Genomic DNA, 22057 nt, shown 5'->3' on the forward strand with positions numbered 1-22057 from the left:
CGATAATGTGATTCCCCAGTGGGCCCTACGTAGGACTTTGACTTGATTTTTGACCTGAAGCATAAAAGCGAAATATGGGTATCATTGTTCTCGTTTTAATACATAGATTACTATTTTGATAGTGTGGCATCATGTGGAAGCTTCTCGTAAAGGTAAGTCGCCAATTTAGCAAACTTTGTCAGACTTTCTTTGGTGTCCAGATAAGCTAGGTTTACTTTCTCCTAGATTGGTATTAATTATAGTATTGATATGATATTGTGGTAGTTTGGGTTGAAAAGTAGGACTTGCAGGTATATGTAGTGTGATTGGAATATTTAGCCAATTAAGGGACCAGAATTAGGTAGATTTGATTAATTTCTCATTCCTTAGGTAGAATAACAATCTTGGGGAACATGAGGCTTGATTAGTACCTCATAGTGAGTTTTGATACCTTAGCATAGTTTGGGGTATAATTTGCCTAAGAATGATCTTTTGAGGTTAGAAGTGGGGGCCCTCCAGTCCACCATAGGCCAAGATTACTATTAGCTCCTTATAGGCTCAATAGGCCTTTACAGATTATTTTAATTTTATGCTTGAGGTCTAGGAGGCCTTAGTCATATTGACAGAGCCCAAGCGCACACGTAAGTGTACGTGGTCTACGGAGTAATATAAAGGCCTTCAAGAAACCCGAATATTGATCCCATAGGGACTTATTCTAACGACTAGTCGATTTCAGTTCACAGTTAAAATTAATTTAGTGTAAGAGTAACAGAAAGAGAGTTTTGAATATTTGTAAACTAAATAAAAGTAAGGCATGCGGAAAGTAAAGACTTGAGATAATCAATAGGAGAAAACCCAGGGTTAAAGCACTTCAAACAATCTTACTACATTTGAACTTCATTCGTTAACTTTCTTACCTTGGTTGTTGATTTGTAGAGTTAATTTCATGATCATGGAATCCCAAACTCTAACTACCTAACTTGAACATTACAACTACATCGTTGAGAGGGGATGTAATAATCCAATTAAGTGCTTAAAGCTATCATCCTACGTGTGGATTGAGTAAGTCTTCTAGGTACATCCCTGTCCTAGAGGCCAATTCGAATTCCTTATTTCATAAAAGAATAAGAACCCTACTTTGTTTATCCCCATATTTTATCTTTCTATTCCCTCTCCCGAGATCACAAGGTTGACAATATATGTATTCTAAGGGTGGTCAATCCTCAAAGTAGTTAAAACAAGAATAAACAAACAACCAATATTGATAAGCAATCCAAATGAAATTAATTCAAAATGAGAGTAGTCATGTTCTTGGCTTTAACCCCGAAAAGAGAGCTTTTAGCCACTCATAGCCATAATCATAATCCAAATAATTATATGAAGGATCAAAACTGATACAAGCGAAATGGCTATCATATCCTTCGATGACATCATGGTGAGTCCAACTAATGAAGAACCCAATTATGGTCATATTGAGGAGAAGAAAGCATGCATGGAGAGACCATTTTGGACATTCCATGAGGCAAAACCATATGTGGAAGGTGGCTTGGCTTGCGGAAGTTGTGAAGCTTGAAGGACCACGGTCTTGGAGTGTAGGACTTAGTGAAAGGTTCCCTTTCCTCACTAAGGGGTGTTTGAGGGATTTCACATGCTAAAAAAATACATCCATGGCCGTCCCACCCTCATTAAGGGAATTTTTGACACTTTATTTGTAATAGATTATAAATAGGCCCTTTAGTCTAATTTTTACTCAGTTGATTATTGTTGTAAGTTCTTGAAACACTTTGAAACACCAAAGTCCTCTCCCTACTTGAGGCAACCTGAAACTTGACTTCATAAGTAAAGGTTCCACTTTGTTGTGTATTGGCTACAAACGCGAGTTCTTGAGTGAACCGAGTTCCTCTTAGGTTCAATATAAGAAATTGGTGTTATTTTACATGTTTGTATGGGTTTTTGAGTTTAATATACTCTTTAGTTACTATCTTCCCTAAGAGCTTTAATAGGTTACTTTACACATTTAATTCAACTCTAACAACCACATCACACCATTTTTGTCTACCCTATTCTTTTGTTTTTACCCCATCTCATTAAGCTCTTCTACATACACTATGGTGGGAGGATTCTATGCATAACTTATTCAATTTGAATAAATTTTTTATTCTTTCAATTACTCAACTCCCCACCACAACTCTTAACAATTCTTTTGAACACAGCTAATACTTTAGGGGCTTCAATTTCAACTTTTTCTTCTTCAATTTCACACTCCTTAACTCACTAATTTTACACTAAGCGCGTAGGAGTTTTTGGATCAAGTTCAACTCAATCAAAAAAGGCACTAATCTACACATGATGATACCAAAGAAAAAGCTAGAGGCTCAATGGGGCTTACTAGGATTATGCACAAAGGTAGGCCAAAAGGAAGGTATAAAACAGGGCTATCAAAGAAATATCTATATTATCTCCTACACCCACACTCTTTATTTCATTTTGTACATGCACCAGGCAAGTTATAGACATCACATACAATAAAGAATATAAAATACCTTACATGCACATGGCACATGCTCAACTTCAAGTAGGATCATCATAGATGCTCAACCATACAATCTCATGAATTCAATCTAAACCACTAAGTGCAAGAGTCATAAACATGAGCCTAGGAGTCTAATAAGTAGTAGTTCACACAATCAACATGCTTACCAAACACTTTCATCATGTAGTCAAATATAGCACCAACAAGAACATCCTACTTATTCCTAACACAAAAAAATTTAAATTTACCCTAAAAATGGGAATTTCCCCATCCCACACTTAAAAATCTACTTTGTCCCTAAAGTATACTTAAAAGTAGAGATAGAAATACTCTCTGAGGCCTCTAGGCCTAGCTAGTAGCATCTTTATCATCAAGAAGGTCTGGGGAACCCACACTTAGTTTTTGTCATGCTCCTTAGCTCAGGTTTTTCGGTACTCAGACTACCCATCAACCTGTGACTTAACAAAAATAAAAACTACGTGCAGTAACAACTCAAATACTAAAAAAAATAAAAAATATATTACTTAGGTTGCCTCCCAAGTAGTTCCTGATTTAATGTTACGGCATGACCCAACTCAACTTAACCAAGTTTCTTTATTCTTTTCCTCACACTTGGAGGCCATCTTCTTATCCGTTTCTAACCTCTTAAGTGTGAACTCTCAAGGTCAACATTCAACTTTAGCCTTTTCAGGCTCATTAATCTACATCATGTCAGGCTTCAACAGTTATGGCTTAGGGTGCTCAATGAAGGTGTTTGAAGAGGTCTTTTGTGGAATAGACTCCACCACCCCACACTTATTCCCTTCAATCATAGTAATCATACACAAGTTTTTATATTGGGATACTGTGTTAAGTGGTTTGTAAACTTTAAAAACTGTCTCTTCATCCTCCAACCTTATTGTAAGGGTACCCTCTCTCACGTCAATTTAATCTCCTCCCGTCACTAAAAATAAACGTCCTAAGATGATTGGTACCTGTTCGTCTACCTAAAAATCTAGAATAATAAAGTCATTAGGAATAATAAATTTACCAACCTTTATGAGAACATCCTCTATCACTCCTTCAGGATAGGATATAGTCCCATTTCCTAACTGCAGTAGTACAGAGCTCGGTCTAAGCTTCCCCAAACCCAATGTATTGAAAAAAGATAGGGGCATCAAGTTGATACTTGCCCCTAAATAGATAAGTGCCTAAACCACCTCGTTGTTTCCAATCTAAATATGGAGCGTAAAATTCACAAGATCCTTAAGCTTTTTCGACATATTTTGAGTTACCACAAAACTACACTCCTTAGTGAGTGCTACCGCCTTCACATCTTGCAACTTAACTTTATTAGCCACCACATCTCTTAAGTACTTAGCCCACTTAGGAATTCCTTGCTAAATATAAAAAAGAGGAAGGTTAATAGGTAGTTCTCTGAATGTGTCAAAGAACTTCTTGAAGCACGCATCCTTTTTTGCCTTCATATACTTCTGTGGGAAAGGTAGTTGTGGGATTTTTTTCACTTCTTCCGCAACTTTTTCCTTCGAGTACTCAGACTTCCTCAACTTTTCAACAACTTTGTCATTCACCTGTTTAGGATTAGAATCAGCATCTACCTCTTTAGTTGCCTTTGGAGGTTCTCCATAAAGTTCTTTACCACTCCTCAAAGTGATTACCATAATTTGTTCAGGGTTTTTTGTGTCTCCTGGCAAACCACCTTGAGGTTTGGTATTTAGTGTTTGATGTAATTATCCCAACTGCAACTCTAAGCTTCTTGTAGTTGCTTGCTAGTTCTTTACATTTGCAGTCAATTGTGTTTAATTAGTTAGAATTTGTTTCATTATCTCTTCCAAGTTGTAAGTTGACTGATTTCCTTATGACTGTGGCTTCTGAATTTGCTATTATTGGGCGTTCCAAGGCTAATTTAGTGGATGAGTTTGCCATTTCATGTTGTTAGCATTCCCATAATTAAGCCTCTAAGCATTTCCCACATACATCACCGACTCTAGATTTACAGCACAAATGGTCGCAGAATGAACACTATTGCCATAAACTTCACACCAACTACTGGTCTACTGAACTATATTAATAGATGCTGTAAGTTGTGCATCTCTCACTTTCAGGATGCTGAATTAGGTATGTATCAAATTTTGTAATGCAGAAACCTGAGATGATAAAGCGGTAAATTGGTCCACCTCCAATACACCTACAATTCTTTTTATTATGTTCCTCAAGTCTGAATGCCACTTATGATTCCCTTGTGCTATGTAGTTCAATAAGGTGTACAGCTTATGATGTAGTCAAGCACCGGAGTTGACTACAAAAGTATAACCAAGTACCTCATTAGATATTGATGATATGGACAGTCCCTGAGAAGATATTTGAACCACTTCCAAGCATGATAAAGGTTCTCGTCTTGCCTTTGTTTGAAGCTTACAATCTCACTACAAAGTTTTACAGTCCTACGAGATGGAAAGAATCTGATGAAGAACTTTTGGACTAAGCCATCCCATGATGTGATTAAATTAGTTGGCTCAGAATTCAACCACTTTTTAGTTTCCCTAATAAGTGAATAAAGGAAGAGTGTTATCATCCCATAATTAACATTCACATCTGCTGGAATGAATGTGTCAGCAAGCTCAATGAAATTCTACAAGTGGACCTGTGGATCTTTATGTGCAAGCCATGTAAATTGTCCACTGCTAATTAACAGCTTCACCATATTATTCTTTAGCTCGAAACTCCCTCCAGCAGCTAGTTTCTGAAAAGGTGAGGTCAAATTTATCGAAAGTGAGATTGCCACTTCTCTAACTGTCCTGTGGGTTGTTTATTCCTAAGCCATTTGAGCATGGTTCTCTTGGTGTTCTTAGATTTGCGGAATTTGAGGGAAGAAGGATTGATTCTCTCCTTTGTTGATGGAAGAGTTTCTTGGGTTCAGGCTTAGTTCAACTAATTCTAGATCCCTTGCGAACTTACTAACATGTAAACCTGTTTCCTGCAAATACAAAACAATACCAAGTGTAAAAACACCAAAGAAATCTAAAAGTAAAACTCAAAATAAAATAGTTTCCAAATTATAAGTCCCCGACAATGGCCCCAAAAACTTGACAGCATCCAAGCACATACGCAAGTGTACGTGGTCTACCAAGTAATATAGTGGCCTTCAAGAAAGCCAAATATTAATCCCATAGGGACTTGTTCTAACAACTATTCGATTTCAGTTCATAGTTTAGATTAATTTAGTGCAAGAGTAATCATAAGAGAGTTTTGAATATTTATAAATGAAAGTAAAGTAAACAATGCCTAAAGAAAAGACTTGAGACAATCAATAGGAGAAAACCCAGGGTTAAAGCACTTCGAACAATCTTACTATGTTTTGAACTTCATTCATTAACTTGTTTATCTTAGTTGTTGATTCGTAGTGTTAATTGCATGATCATGGTCTCCCAACCTCTAACCGTTTTACCTAACTAGAACATTACAACTACATCATTGAGTGGAGATATAATAATCCAATTAAGTGCTTAAATCTATCATCCTACGTGTGAATCATGTAAGGCTTCTAGGTACATCTCTGTCCTAGATGCTAATTCGAATTCTTTATTTCATAAAATAAGAAGAATCTTACTTTATTTATTCCCAAATTCTATCTTCCTATTCCCTTTCCTAAGATCACAAGGTTGACAATATATGTTTTCTAAGGGAGAGTAATCCTCAAAATAGTTAAAACAAGAATAAACAAATAACCAATAATAATAAGCAATCCAAACAAAATTAATTCAAAATAAGAGTAGTCATGTTCTTGAATTTCACCCCGTAAAGGGGGTTTTTATCCACTCATAGCCATAATCATCATCCAAATAATTTTATGAAATACCAAAACCATAAAGAAACTAAATTAAAGAATGAAAAAACCTAAAAATAAAGTTGTAGCATCCTCTTCTCTTGTTGACCAAGGATGACCAAAACGGTTTTAATACATTTTATTTATAGTAGAATAATCTTAAGCCATCTAGGAATAGGATTTTATGTTATCCTTTTATAGATAGGCACAGATTTCCTATTTTTGAACTTCATCACGATGCGCTAGAGTGATCTTTGCTATAAGCCCGCGACGCACCATAATCGTGTTAAGCTACTAGAAATTGATAATTGTTGATTGTTTCTTTTCTGAAAATCACCATACACCCATATCTATTAGCACCGTGAAACACCTTTAATAGCAGTGAACTCCCAAGCGTCCTTCTCTCATCATGTTGTGCCTTATGCTTCTGTTGGTCTATTCTATTACCTTTGTATGATGTTTCCACTTGATTTGAGGCTTGTAAATCCTTCATGTATCATCATAATCAACTCAGCAAGCAACCTATAATATTATGCACCCTGATTTAAAGCCCAAAACAACACAACATTCAAGACAATGAATTAGTAACTCAAGCTAGAACACTAGTTTTCTCGTCTAGATTTTAAATGCTCAATTTGAACCCAAACTCATGAGAAAACATCTTTAAACATTGTAAGCACATACTTGAACACTTATATGCACATTTATATCATTATTAACACGTAAACCATATGAATTGTCCTCATAGCAAGGCTTATTAAGCTAGGATAACCATACTAGAGTGCACAAATACACCCAATAGCATATATGATGGTCTATTCTGGATTCGTTCTTAGGAGATGATAAGATTGGTTCAAGTCCGATGAATTATGATATTAAGACACTTCGATTTTGACATCATTAATGATATTACATATGGTTCAAATTCGGTATCATGATATTAGTTTCAGTTTATGTTTGGCTTATGAGACATTATTTTAGGCCCAAGTCCAGTATTCAGAGTTACTTATGGTGGTTGTAGAACGGGTTAGAGTTTGGTGTTTATAGTATGGAAAGATCCACGGCTATGTTTTCGAGATATGGATAGTTGGTGTAATTACTGTTATTACTTCTTCTTGATTACATCCACCGAGCTTATGGGGGATCATGTTGGGTTTTTTTTGTGCCTTCTGCGCTTATGAAAGCCCAACAATGTAGAGATAGTTGCATTTTCTTTACTATTATTATTATAGTTGTTTACTTTCTGTATTTGGTGCTTTATTCCAGTTTTTCCCTTTCCCTTGACTTAGTTTGCGTGTCTTACATTTATTGTATCATATTATGATTTAGCTCAGTCGGTCGATGATGTATACTAACTACCCATGGCTTTGGTACTTATACTTCACTTTTGTACCTTTTTTGTGCAGATCCAAGTACTAGCTACCGCCGTTGATATTGTGTTTGTCATGTTCAGATTTCGGAGATAGGGTGAGCTCTCGAAGCCGTAGTTGACCTTTTCTCCATCTTTTATTTTTAGATAGTCTGTCTATTCCTAGATTGTTGTGTATCTGACTTTGATAGTACTCATAATCTTTTGATTAGAGGCTTTTGTACCGACCTTACTAAGTAGTGAGATGCTATTACCCTTTTCATTATTCCTCTTCAGTTATATTATTATCCTTATGTTTCATGGCTTGTATTCTATTTACTTGCATAATTTTGACATTTATGCCATTTTTCCACAAACTAGCCCATACTTGTAGTTTCAAGCTACGGTTTGGCTTACCTACTATAGGTAAAGTAAGTGCCATCATGACTCAGAAAATCGGATCATGACACTATCATACTATTATCACCATAATCTAGAAAATTAAGATCCAAATTGCGAAGTCAATAGTGTGACTTATACTAAAGGATCTTTAACATCAATCAATGGTTAACATGCCTAAAATTAAGGATAATTGGAGTCTACGTCTATAATATGTATTCTATATTGTAGTTCAGGTCACATTTCTATCCCAAATTTCTTAAATAGGTTAAATCATGATATACTAGTCATAATCACATCCTATAATCTTTTCCTAGCATGCAATCTATACAATACACAATCTCATAGAGAAAAGTAGATTGAAGCCTACCTAGATGTCGAACCACAATCTTGAATTACCCATGAATCGCTCTTCCTTGTTCCCCGATCCCAAAATGTTGCCGCGCTATCAAAATAATACTCTACATGTTATTTGATTAAAATGACAATCATATTACATTATAAAACTCTGGTCCCAAAATCGAGTCAAAATGGGATCATGGGGCCCATAAACGGGATCCCAAAATTGAATTCTTCATGAGGTCTCTCAAAGGACAAGTAATCCATGCTAAAAAAATTTTAGCATAAAAGAAGTTCGAATCGAGGCCCAAATCAGCCCACAAAGTTGAGAAATTGAAAAACTGATCTCTAGAAATTTACAAGTAAAAGAGCAGAATTTGATAGGAAAAAATAATGAAAAATGATCAAGATGTGTTGAATTATCTTATCTTATCCTCAATGGATGATCTTCCATAGTTTCCCACGCCCCAAGCTCTAACAATGGTGAAATAGGGCTTTGAAAATAGAGATATAGAGTTTTCATTCTCAACCTTGGATAGAAATCATGAAAAACGAAATGGATATTCATGGAAAATTAGAACTGAAATAGGGCTTTGAAAATAGAAATATAGAGTTTTCATTCTCAACCTTGGATAGAAATCATGAAAAACAAAATGGATATTCATGGAAAATTAGAACTATGTAATCACATATACAATGATTATACGAGATAAATGCATTGAGAACCGTCAAAATCAGAGTTTCCTAGCTCCTAAAATGTCAAAAATACAAAATGGATTCAGTTTGAGTCTTATACTCAGCGATGGCCACTAAAGTAACACTTTTTCTACTAAAGAGACTTGGTCAAAAGGTCAAAGTACTGATAAAGCAGTTAATAGTTTCCTTAGTTGTTTGATCAAAGAGTCAACGGCCACAAAAGCGGCCACACCAGTACCAACAACTTATAAAACTTATTTTTGACCCTCGAAACTCATCTGGAACCCTACGAGCATGAACCAATAGTGAAACTTGATCATAAAACACTTTCTGGATCCAATGAAGTCATAAAATTTATGAAAAATATTGTTTACAACAAACTAACCTACGGTACCCCTTTTAGGCAATTTTAACTAATTTTCGTCCAACTACTCAAAATAAAATATATAAGCTTAGGACCCGAACTAACTATGCTACCACACTAAAGTTGACATTCTGGACTCAGAAGCTCAATCAAAATTTCCATCCGAGGTCATTTTGATCAAATTTAGGTCCCATACTTAAAGGATTATTTTAACCAAAATCCATCCAATAACCCAAAACGAATCCAAAAGTTTGAGACCTAAACCAAGGGTTCCCTTAGCCTAAAATCAATGTTCTGAAACTAATGGCACTGTCAAAATTCTCATTCGAGATTTTTATACTAGAAGTTTTGATACAAGATTTATATCCTAACAACAAAATCTCCAAAATAGAAAGATGAGCCTAAAATCCAAAAAACTATTCAATAATCAAATTAATAGTTTCAACAAGTCATAAGTAACATGTGGCCGTTATGGAAAAGTTCAAAACATCAAAAATGCATGAAAGTTGAGAAAATAACCTAAAGGGTTATGCCTTATATCCACTACTAAAATGACTTTTATCCTCAAAAGGGTGAGGTACTGGGACCGCATTCTTTGAGAAAGGCTCCCCAAATAACCCCTAAGGTAAACCAACACTTTTATTGGATTTCACCAAGGATATCCTTCTTTCACCAACTTTCTTACTTTATTTCCTAAATAACTAAAACTCAACCTTATCAATCAACTGGTCTCCAACTGAATTGAGAACGACTGATACACGTAAGCCCAAACATAATACATTGATATCACATGGATACAAGAACAACCAGTGAAAACTTAACCAAACTGAAGATCACCCAAGGCAAGAACTATATAGTCAACTCTAAATTCCAAGTCTCTTTCTTTTCCAAACCTGCTATCTACTCTGATCTGTACAGAATATTATTTGAGTCCTATCCACACAATTACCTCCCATTAATCTCAAAAGATTAAAGTTGATCCACTAGCATCCATAATGGCAAGCATAAGAATAAACCCATGGGGTGCTACCTGAATACTCAAATGGTGATGATCAATGTCTTTGATCTTTATTAGAGCTGCTAATTAGTTCGGATGACCCTCAAAATCAACCATTATGGGTTTGAAGTACAAACTCTCAAAACTAAAAGATCTGTTCCTGAATGCCCCACTAACTATGGGTGAAACCATGCTAAGTCCATAGAGAATGCACTTTTTCTATGGGATACCTGATAAAAACTAGGAGTTAAGGGCAAAAATAGTAAAAGCCATGCCATAAGTGAATGGACTATCTTCCGAGCATCTATCAAGCATAATCCTTCTAAATTGAAGAAAACTGAGCCGCTAGGTAATGGGTAGGCTTTTTTAATCTATAAGTGAATTCTTAAATAAAAAAATGGAAATAGGTTACAATCAAGTTATGCAATCCATAGTTTTAATATTCAAACCAAAGCTAAACTTCTTGATCTCAACTATCCAAATTGATCCCGTTGATGAGAAATATTTATTCCAAAAGCTATCAAAACTTTTAAGTCGTCATTCAAGAGAGTCAAAATTCCCAAACTAAAGGCCACAAGTCTTAACAAATATTAAATACTCAAACCAATCTCGCTATTAGAATTTTAGCATTTACACATATAATTACCACCAACAATAACAAATTTTACTGGTGCCATTATAGATTACACTAGTCGATCTAGATTAAGGTCTTAGTCTATAATGGGTTAATGTCTGATAAGAAACTCGTACAAAAATATGAATGAACGAAATCAGATTCTTAATGATGTCATCCTAGCTACTGGAATGGAAAAAGTAATTTGTAGAGCAACTAAACTACTGGAATCTATCTGGTAACGAGTTATGAAGTGAATTTGAAAGCTTCTCAAGCTTATAACAATGGTAGAAATTTTTTTTTTTGAAAATATTTGAAAGATAATGGGGTAATAATGGAATAAATGAGCAAGATAATGGTGATTTCTGCTATGAGGAGGAAAAAGTCATCGAAATCAAAGAAAGTAGGTTGGGAATGGGAGCTTTTTTGTGGCTTCTTAGAGATATTTTAAGAAGAAAGAAACTGAGATTTTTGTTGGATGAGGGGACCAAAGTGTTATATTGAAGACTTGTTTCCTAGTTTTGATTGGTTTTGAAAGTCAAATGACATCATAAACGATGTCTATATGTATGCTTCACTTTTTAAGACGTGTGAAAATGTTAGATAAAGTCTTGAAAGTGGGCATTTGTCCAACTTACCTATGGCAATTGGTAACAATATTTTAAAAAGTGGGGGCATGAGGCAGGACATTTTATGTAGCACAGGGTGAGGCGTAAGCCCCAAGACGTGGGCGCAAGTTGGATCTAGAGGCATATACTCATATATTTTCATTTTAATAATTTTCTTACAAAAAATATAAATAAAAGAAAAATTTTGAATGATTCCACAAATAATTCAAATAAATCACCAATAATATAAAAAATATTACAATTATTATTTGAGAAAGGTAACAACACAAAAAAATAGTATTGCCGAGATAATCTCTAAAATCAAAATCAACATTCATCTCCACATCTACAATTCGTTCCTACTATCAAACTAATATTGCACCTATTATTGTTTATATATTTCAAAAAAGGAAAATGATAAAAAATGTAAGGTCGTTGACAAAAAATGAATAAAGTTACTTCAGGAGCACAGTGTTATGGACTCTCTGTCCTATCAGTTTCTTTTTGAAACTAATAACTTGAAGAAACTCTATTTTGCAATTTTCAAGCATAATTATCAAAAAAAAAAAATTATGTTTGTATCATTTTCTATGAAACTTTCTTTCTTTATTTACATATTTTAGAAAAAAATCACCACAATATGATAACATAAGGTATAAATATCATTACATCGATAATAAAAATATGCTTATAGCAAAAAATACTTTCAAAATAATAAAAATCAAATTTAACAATTGAACTTACGTTTTTATGCTTGAAACTTACGTTTTTACTTCCAGGGGTTGCGCCCTAAATTTTAGAACTTATTTCTTATGGATTTACGTTTTTTATTTGGCCTCAGCTTTTTCACTACGCCCCTGAAACACCCTAGTTTTGGCCCTTGAAAATTCATGTCTTGAACCTTCTGATCATCATACGACTCAAACCTTGACTCGTATAGTGTGGGTACGGGTCTAGGACCCTAGTCGCATGTTGGTCAGAGTGATATTGGCCAAGTTCTGACTTAGATATGAGAAGACTCCATATGAGTCCTATGTTTATGCTACGAGAAGTGTAGTGTCCAATCATATGTTGTCCAGTATCTAGCCGAGATGTTCTGATTAGGGTACGACTTGAAGGATACTAGTCGTATGGTGATAATACGAGTTGGGCAAGGGAGTTGTATGTTGGAAAAAATATGGTATCCAACTTTCTGATTAAGTGATGATTTGAGGGTACTACTCGTATGATATGGTTATGAGTTGAGGGTTCCAACCGTATCCACCTGCGTTCTTTTTACAGCTTTTAAGTTGAGGGTATTTTAGGCATTTCCCACACTAAGCCCTTAAGACCCAACATCTTATAATACTTATTTGGCTTCCATTCTATACTTTAGAAGATTGAAATACTTCTTAAACATTTTCTAAAAACATTTCAACATCTTAGTTCAAGAAAAGGCTTGGGTTTCTATAAGGCAATCAATTAAGGCTCTAAAGGCTGATTATCTCCATCTTTCTTGGTGTCTAAGGCATGTTACTCTAACCTTATTGTTAGTTAAACTAAAATCATATTTTAATGGATGGTTTGCATGGTAATATTGTAGTATTGATTGGATTTGAAATATATATTGGGGTTTTGGTTATTTATGGTTTCATGATGCTTTACCATGTTTTACTTAAGGTTTTCATGTTATATTTATGGTTTTGACCATGTGATTGCATGGAAATGGTTAATTGATACTTGGTTTTGATTTTGAAAATTATATGCCCTTAACATGTTTGTTAAAATGCCAAAGAAAATGCTTTTGTCACATAGTTTGACTATTATTGAAACCTTTGCACTGTATAGAAAGGTAATGGAATATAAATTGATTTGGTTGATTTAAATGACAGGTAAAGGCCTTGGTGGCCATGGTTTTGATTTAATTGAAAACTTGGGAGTCAAATTAGTTTAATGGCTTTGGTATGACATAATTGGATAGACTTACAAGCTCTAATATTGGTATGATGATACCAATGATTAATGCTTAATAAATAAAACTCATTGGTAAATGGTTGATTATGTGTAAATAATTTTAGTATGGGCTTAAAAAGGGATGTGTTAGCAAAGCCTTGGAAGGTGGAGGTCCCAGAGGGACCAAAACTGAAAACTCACGTCTATCGATGTGAGGATTGGTCTTTATGACCGTGTGCATGATGTCACACTTATATTTTGGGAAATGTACTAGTCATCTCAAGTTTATTCTCTGGTTCTTGTGGCTAACACGCACCGAGCCCTTTCAGTAGGAAGAGCTGAACCTATATAGCCCATGGGTGGAATTAGGACGGCAGAGTTACACAATCCAGGTTAAAGGTTTTAAATGCATGCTAAATCCAGTTCCCCTTCCCGGCATGGTGCATATATATGTATGTTATTACACATGGTTATTTACTTTGATTTTAAATAATAACATTATTTCATCCTTATCTGAGTACATATTTGTGATCACCCGCTAATCATCTTCTGATGTTGTATCCCCACGCAATGCAGGAACCGACCATACTACTCCTCCTTCTCGGTGATTTGGATTCAGGGTCATCTTTGTGTCAGACTGAAGTGGTAAGCTTTTATACTCCAGGATTCTCCATTTCATGCTATGGACTTATTTTCATTCTTTTGTTTATTTCTTAGACTTTAGTTTTGGCTATGGTCGGGGGCATGTCCCGACCAAATATTCTTGAATTTTAGTTAGAGGCTTTGTGTGACTACTTTGAGCATGGACGATGTCGGTATTGGTGTCAATCTTGGCATTGGTATTGGTATTCAGATTGACATCGGTCGGATATTTGGTTGATTATGGTTATGAACTTCTTTAAATGTCATTCAATTGATTTTGTTTTATCTTGTTATATGTTCAGAATTCATTCGACGTAGGGTGCAAGGCGGTTATGGTTGGGTGTTGGGAGCGGTCTTTGGTCCAGATCGAACTTGAGATGCTCGATACGACTAGGCCTTAGTTCGGGTCATATCAGCCCCACCCCAAGACTTTCCCCAAAAACTCCTTTAAAAACATTGGTTGGTAATACAAGGATCTTTTAGATTAGTTGAAAATGAAGTAATTTAGAAAATAGTACATAGTAACTATACTTTAATGTACCCCATTCGTTTTTTTAAAAATGACTTACTTTTTTTTTTAGTCTATTTAAGAACAATGACTTTTTTTTGACAATACTTTATTTTCAGTTTTTCACGTGACATGTTTAAGATCACAAGATTAAATGATATTTTGGTACATTTGTGATAACTTTAATTTTAGACCATAAGTTTTATAAGTATTTATTTTTTAAAATTTTGTGTTAAATCAAAATATGTCATTCTTTTTTAAACAAATGAAGTATAATTTTTGAATAACTTTGGTCCACCCGTTTTTTATGTTTAAAGTTTTCGATTCTGGAACAAAAATAGGTTGTCAAACTAAAAAAAGTACCAAAATATGTCATGTATATAATGTGTGACCAAAATAGGCTTAACTCACTTAAAAAATGAGTTATAACTTTTTTTAATGGTAGTTTGGTAGATGGCGATATCCTTATAAAAAGTGTGTAAGTCATTTATTTAATGAGTTATCCATTTTATTTGTACATAACTCACAAAAAATTGAGTTATACATATAACAAATTTTTGTGAGTTATGTCAATGATAGTTGTATAACTCACTAAAAAAGTGAGTTATCCTTTTTAATTTAGACCTAACTCACAAAAAAGTGAGTTATATTTGTGAATTTTTATAAAACTCACATATTATGTCAGCATTCAATTTATCTTTTTCAATTTATATATTTTTTAAAAAGGCTCACATTTTTTTTTTAAAAAAATCTATTTTGATTTTATAAAGCTCACAAATTGATTTTTTTTAAATCTATTTTTCTCTTATAAAATTATCATATGCCTCTATTTTTATCATATAAAACTCACTAATTATGTGAGTTATTCAAATATAAAATAAGTAACTCACTTTTTAAGTGAGTTATCCATTGAATATAGCTCTTAAATATGTGAGATAAGTGCATAACTTTATTAGTGATGTGAAATATGAATATGGTGCTAAAAATATATGAGTTATGCAAAACAAATTATATACTATACAACTAGACATACGGATGCAAAATATATGCTCATTAAGTGTTTTATACTATACAACTAAAATTCTTTTTTTTTTTCTAAAAAGAACACATAGAGAAACTTGTTACATCTACTTTCAAAATATATCGTACAAAGTTGATATATCCATCAAAATGTCAGTCAGTTATAAAAAGTAAAACCATTAGAAAGTGATTTGATTGCCATTTACCGCACGTACATGTTCTTTGCGTCTCATTAATAATTTGTTTATTACCACCCTTTCTATGGTGGGAGTTGAATGTCCCGACTTCAAATATGTTATCTGTCACAAGATAATTTTTGATACTATGCATCGATGCCTTTTTCCTGTAATCCTCAAATTTTTGAAAGAATTTTACATCCATTTTTGTTTGTCACCCAATAGTTGTTTCTAATGGTTATACTTTTTATGACTGACTGACGTGTTTTATGGACATGTCAACATTGTATGATACATTTTGAAAGTAGATGTAACAAGTTTCTCTATGTGTCTTTTTTACAAAAAACAAAATTTTTTAATTGTATAGTATATAACAATCAATGAGCATATACTCCATCCTCACGTCTGGTTGTATAGTATATAATTTGTTTTGCATAACTCATATATTTTTAGCACCATATTCATACTTCACATCACTAATAAAGTTATGCACTTGTCTTACATATTTTAAGAGTTATATTTAATGGACAATTCACTTAAAAAGTGAGTTACTTATTTTATATTTGAATAACTCACATAATTAGTGAGTTTAACATGATAAAAATAGAGAAGTGTAATAGCTTAATAAGATAAGAATAGACTTTAAAAAATCAATTAGTGAGCTTTATAAAATCACATAATTAGTGAATTTTATAAAATTAAAATAGGTTTTAAAAAAATGTGAGTTTTTTTAAAAAAAATATAAATTGAATGCACACCAAATACGTGAGTTTTATAAAAATCCACATAAATTGTAAAAATAAATATAACTCAATTTTTTATGAGTTATGTATAAATCAAAAAGGAGAACTCACCTTTTTAGTGAGTTACATAACTTTTATTGACATAACTCACAAAAAAAAGTGAGTTATATGTACAACTTACTTTTTTTGTGAATTATATACAAATAAAATGGTGAGATATAGATGTTTTATGAGGATAACATTGTTAGCCAAATTATTATTAAAAATTTAAGATATAACTCACTTTTTAAGTGAGATAAAAGCTTATTTTGATCGCATGACATTCGTATTTTTATTCCCACTCAAAGTTTCCAAACTTTGGTGCAACCCCTTTTTTTTCCCCTCTGGTCCCCTTATATTTGTTAATTTTCATTTTTTGATTCCGCAATTTTTGCCAATGATATGATTCTGTACGTTTGTCCTCTCGCCATCGTCGTGGTACCACTATGATGAATTATTATTTGTTACGACTATATATATAATAGGAATTATTTGATAGAAAACCAAATACAAAAAGTCGTTGTCTTACTTTGATGAACAAATTAGGAAAGCAAAGTTATCTTTGTCTTCACTCAACCCCCGGAACCAGCTTTCCAATTGATATTATTGCTATGAGTAAATATTAATCATACTTTTTATTCATAGTCAAATAAATTTTTTTATGGGAAATGCTGAAATACGGAATATGCAGGAGCTCACAAGAGACAGTTTATTGTATGGTTTTTAGGACGATTATTTGGCTCTGTGTTTGCTGTATTCATGAATCTTCTATGTGAGTGATGTGGATGGTGATTTTTCTGTGTATAGGTTTCTTTTTCGTGGATGATGTATATAAAAAGTTTTTTCTTCTGGAAAGCCTCGACTTTTTGTAATCTGCCCTTTTTTGGGGGGTGGGGTTGTGGGCGTAGGGTGGAGGATTGTCTGTGAAGGTATCTTTTTGTGGTGGGTCACAATCTTTTTCAGTTTTTGTGTGGTTCCGTTAGTATGGGGTTTATGCCCAAATTTCCTCTGTTATTTGGCTTTGGCTTTCATACTAATGATAGTTATGGGGAATCCGTATCACATGAGTTGTTGAGTCCAAAATGGAATTTTGAGATTTGAAATGCCTCCAACTTCAAAGTGTTAGGTAGTGATAGTGAGGTGTGAGTTTTAATAAGTTAACAAAAAGCCCCATTTTCGCTTCACTGTTGCTTATTAATTTCGGGTTTTTTTTTGTTTGGATAGGAATTTTAGTTAAGAATGAGGAGGTAGTGTTTGAATTGAGTATTGGGAGTTTCCCTTGGATGGACCGGCGTAGTTGGTTGTGGCGGAGGAAGTCGTCGGAGAAGAGTCCGAGTGGTGACACTGAAAGCTCTGCTGGATCCATTTCATCCCATTTCTCTGATGATCAGGTTTCTTCTTCATTAATTAATATCGCTTTTCCTATCACGTTTAAATTTTTTCCAGTTCAACTTTGGTGTGGAATTCAAATACCAGTAAATATCACTTTTACCCATTTGGTATTGGTGTTAATGGGATATGATAAATGACATTCCTTTCCTTATTCTAATTGCTTGTTCATGGATTGTTTAGACAAGCTATAAACATTTAGGTTTAAGGGACTTTGAGTTTTGAACTAATGAATTTATCTGATTTCAAAGTGTACATTATAGATCCAATTATTTAAATGAATCGAACGTCCATAAAGAAATAATCTCTGTTTTATGATTTCAGTACAGTACTAAGTACCTTTTAATGCCACTTTGTGATCTCTTGATAGCTGGCATATCAACCAAACAGCCCCTAAATGGTAAAGGAAGGAATAAAGATAAGTATTGTTAAATCTTTTCTATTTCCAATTCTTTAAATGAGAACCAGATGTATGTTGTGATAACTCAAAATGGACTACATGGTGTTGTGCTTATGGTTGGTTGGGACCACATTCTTCCCTTGCTATCATTGTTGAGATGCATCTTGTTGCCATCGTTGGCATATAAGATCTTCTTTTTCCAGTTATTACCTAGTTCTATTATAGTTATCTTTTTGCCTATACTTGCTCACTGAATTATTCTATTCAATCTATGATTTTACTGATTAAGTAACATTTCAATTCAGATTCCTTCTTTTTATTGCTTTTCGAGAGAATTGTTTTCTTACAAGACCATTATATGGATTATATAGGATGTTTTCATTTGTATTTGATATCTCAGTGCACTCATGAATAGCTGTTTTGAGTGCTGAATTTATTGCTTCTATAACAAATATATCAGATCGGTTTGCTGCATGAAAGGTCTTGTGTTAGGTCCCCTGTTAAAATGAAATGTCTCACTTAGTACTGATATGTCAAATATTCAAATTTGGTACTAAATATTCAAAGTTCAGACAGTAAATTCTGAATGTGTGCGCACTGTTATCCAGTGGAAGCCTAGTTAATTGTGCAGGGTAATAAAAATTGCCGAAATGCTACCTCTCTCCTATACGTTGAATGCTCCAAGCACATACGATATGTACTAGGTGCCTCATTTGTGCAATTTCAGTACGAGTGGTCGAAATGTTTCATTGCATCCCAATTGTCATGGCTGAATTCACATGTATTCTATGTTTGATTCATTGGATGCTCAAATAACGTGACTTGAAACCTCCATCTACGTATTAATCCATCATTTCTCTAATATCTGAGATGCAAGAGGTATATGATATTCTAATGCTCTTTACCCCATTATTGCTGTAACTTTTCCCCCAAACTCCTGCCTTTGCTGAAAATAGTAAGTCGGAGATGTACAGTAGAAAAATGCCATGAAGCAATAATGTCATTGTAATGATGTAAATGATACTGAAATGTTGGTGTAATGAAGTCACCTTTTCTTGATTTATGCTTGCTGATTGATCTCTATCTGTTTCTAAAGGTTCTTCTGAATCACAACACTCAATCACCAGAAGTCACATCTAAAACAGCTCCCAGTGATGAAGAACTTAATGAAACTGTCAACACTCTATCAGCTAAATTATCAGAAGCTCTTGTGAACATCCGCGAGAAGGAAGACTTGGTAAAGCAGCATGCAAAAGTAGCCGAGGAAGCTGTGTCAGGTAAACCTTATTCCTTGAAGGTAAATCTTATAGAACTCTTTCTGCGACTTTACTACTTGTCTTTAATGCGGGTCATTAAACATACCAGTATGATTTTTTGTCTTTCCTCCACAGTTTTAATTCTTTAAGGACACCGTGAAAAACAATGATGCTACTACTCTTGCTCCTAATTTATATTATAGTAATTGAATGAAATTTTAGATGATCTATCATATGAAGATTTAAGAGTCACAGGCTTGTTGCACAAGCATAGATCATTGGTTGGATCTTTATTTAATGTGTCTGCAACAGTTTCTTGACGAACATATGTTGTAATTATTGAGTTCTCCATTTACTTGGGCTGTTCTATGTCAACAATGTTTAGGGACTCATAATCAATGAATTGGTTGTGCAAGTTGAGATCTAAACTCTTTTGCAGCTTGAGCTGAAGGTGCTTAATGAAGTCAAATCCTAATTGGAGTATTTAGTAGTTGAAGTCTAAAATGGAGCATTTAATTGTTCTATGTAACTGAATGATAACATGGTATATAAATGTCTGGCAGTTGGGTATTTGCTTTTGACATTTCTTCTGGTCAAAAATTTTATTGTATAAGGATGGGAGAAGGCTGAAGCTGATGTATTGATCCAGAAGAGACTAGCTGAGACAGCAAACCAAAAGAACTCAATCCTTGAAGAGCATATCAGTCATCTTGATGAAGCACTTAAAGAGTGTCTGAGACAGCTTCGACAGGCAAGAGAAGAGCAAGAGCAGAATGTCCAGGTCGCTGTAGAGAAGACAAGTTGTGAGTGGGTGTCTAGAAAGTCTGAACTCGAAAATAAGCGTGTTCGGCTCCAGTCTCAACTGCAAAGTTCTAAATCCAAAGACAGTAACATCCAAGATCTTCAGTGTAAGCTTGAATATGTGGAGAAACAGAACTCAGTACTCAAGCTTGAACTTGTTTCCATATCCGAGGAGCTCAAACTAATGACATTTCAGAGAGACTTAAGCACTGATGCTGCTGAAACAGCTAGCAAACAACAGCTGGAGAGTGTCAAGAAGGTGGCTAAGCTTGAAGCAGAATGCCGTATGCTAAAGGCATTTGTTCTGAAAAGATCAGCCGTTAATGACCACAAGTCTAGCCCTGCTTCCTCTGCTTATGTTGAACCTTCCACTCATAGTTTATTAAATACTGTTGCACTGCTGTCCACAGTCGAAAATGATAATTGCAGCATGAGTGGTTTGGAGCCAAATAATAATTACCAGTACAGTTCTGGCTTCTTATCTTCCGGTTTGGTTTCTGAATTGAGTCAATATATACATGGAAAGCCACATAAAAAAGACCTTACAGCACCGTCGCTGGAGATAAATTTGATGGATGATTTTCTTGAGATGGAGAAGCTTGCAGCACGTCCTGACACAGTGTGTGAAAGCAGCAATTGCAGAGGAGCTCACATTAACGAACCCATTTTAAGAACTGAACTTAGACCCCCGATTAGTCAGACAGCTGAAGTGGAGAAGTTGACAAAGATGGAGGTGGAGAAATTGAAACTACAGATGGAATTAACTGAGTGTCAGGTTGAGCTTAACATATTTAAAGAACAATTAAAAGAATCAAAGAACAGTTTAATTGAGGTAAGAGCTCAGTTATCTATGGAAAATGAAGCCAGGAGGAAATTGGAGGCTGAATTCAAGGCTACTATAACCAAGCTTAAAGACTTTACAGAACGTTCGCAGAAACTGGAGGCTGAAATTGTGGAGCTCAAAGAAAAGTTATCTATGGCATATGAAGCAACAAGGAAATTTGAGGCAGAAGTTGAGCCTGCCAGAACTATATTCAAGGATTTAGCTGAACGCTTAGAAAAAGTGCAAATTGATGTAGTGGAGCTCCAAGCTCAGCTCATTACAGCTGAGGAAGCAAAAAGAGCTGCTGAGGCAGAAGTTGAAGCTACCAATATGAAGCTTAAGAAATTAGAATTTTGCTTGGAGGAAACTGAAGTCAAGTCTATAGGGATTCAAACCCAACTAGAAATGGTGGAAGGAATGAAATCTGGAGTTGATGCTGAACTTGAAGCTACCAATGCAAAGAAATATGGGTTACAGTTACAACTTAAAGCGACTGAATTGGAGCTGCAAGCACTGCTTTCTAAAGTTGATTGTCTTCTAGAGGAGCTTTCCAAGGAAAAGGACTTGCACCAGAAAACCGCTGCAAAGTTACAGAAACTGGAAATTGATAATTCAGTGATAAAATC

At 34.4% G+C, this 22057-nt stretch overlaps 1 protein-coding gene across 2 annotated transcripts in view; it reads left to right on the top strand.

Moving 5' to 3' along the window:
* Positions 1-17049: 17049 nt before the first annotated feature.
* LOC107867993 (filament-like plant protein 3) overlaps positions 17050-22057 on the top strand; it is a gene marked incomplete in the record, with an annotated part of 11280 nt that continues 6272 nt past the window's right edge. The window contains 4 exon segments of one of the 2 annotated variants that reach the window (XM_047411995.1): positions 17050-17377; positions 17987-18153; positions 19648-19828; positions 20422-22057. In XM_047411995.1, coding sequence (XP_047267951.1) covers positions 17296-17377; positions 17987-18153; positions 19648-19828; positions 20422-22057 — 2066 coding nt within the window. 2 annotated transcript variants of the gene reach the window in all.

The sequence above is a fragment of the Capsicum annuum genome, chromosome 4 (assembly GCF_002878395.1).
Source record: "Capsicum annuum cultivar UCD-10X-F1 chromosome 4, UCD10Xv1.1, whole genome shotgun sequence".
In the NCBI taxonomy this organism is placed as follows: Eukaryota; Viridiplantae; Streptophyta; class Magnoliopsida; order Solanales; family Solanaceae; genus Capsicum; species Capsicum annuum.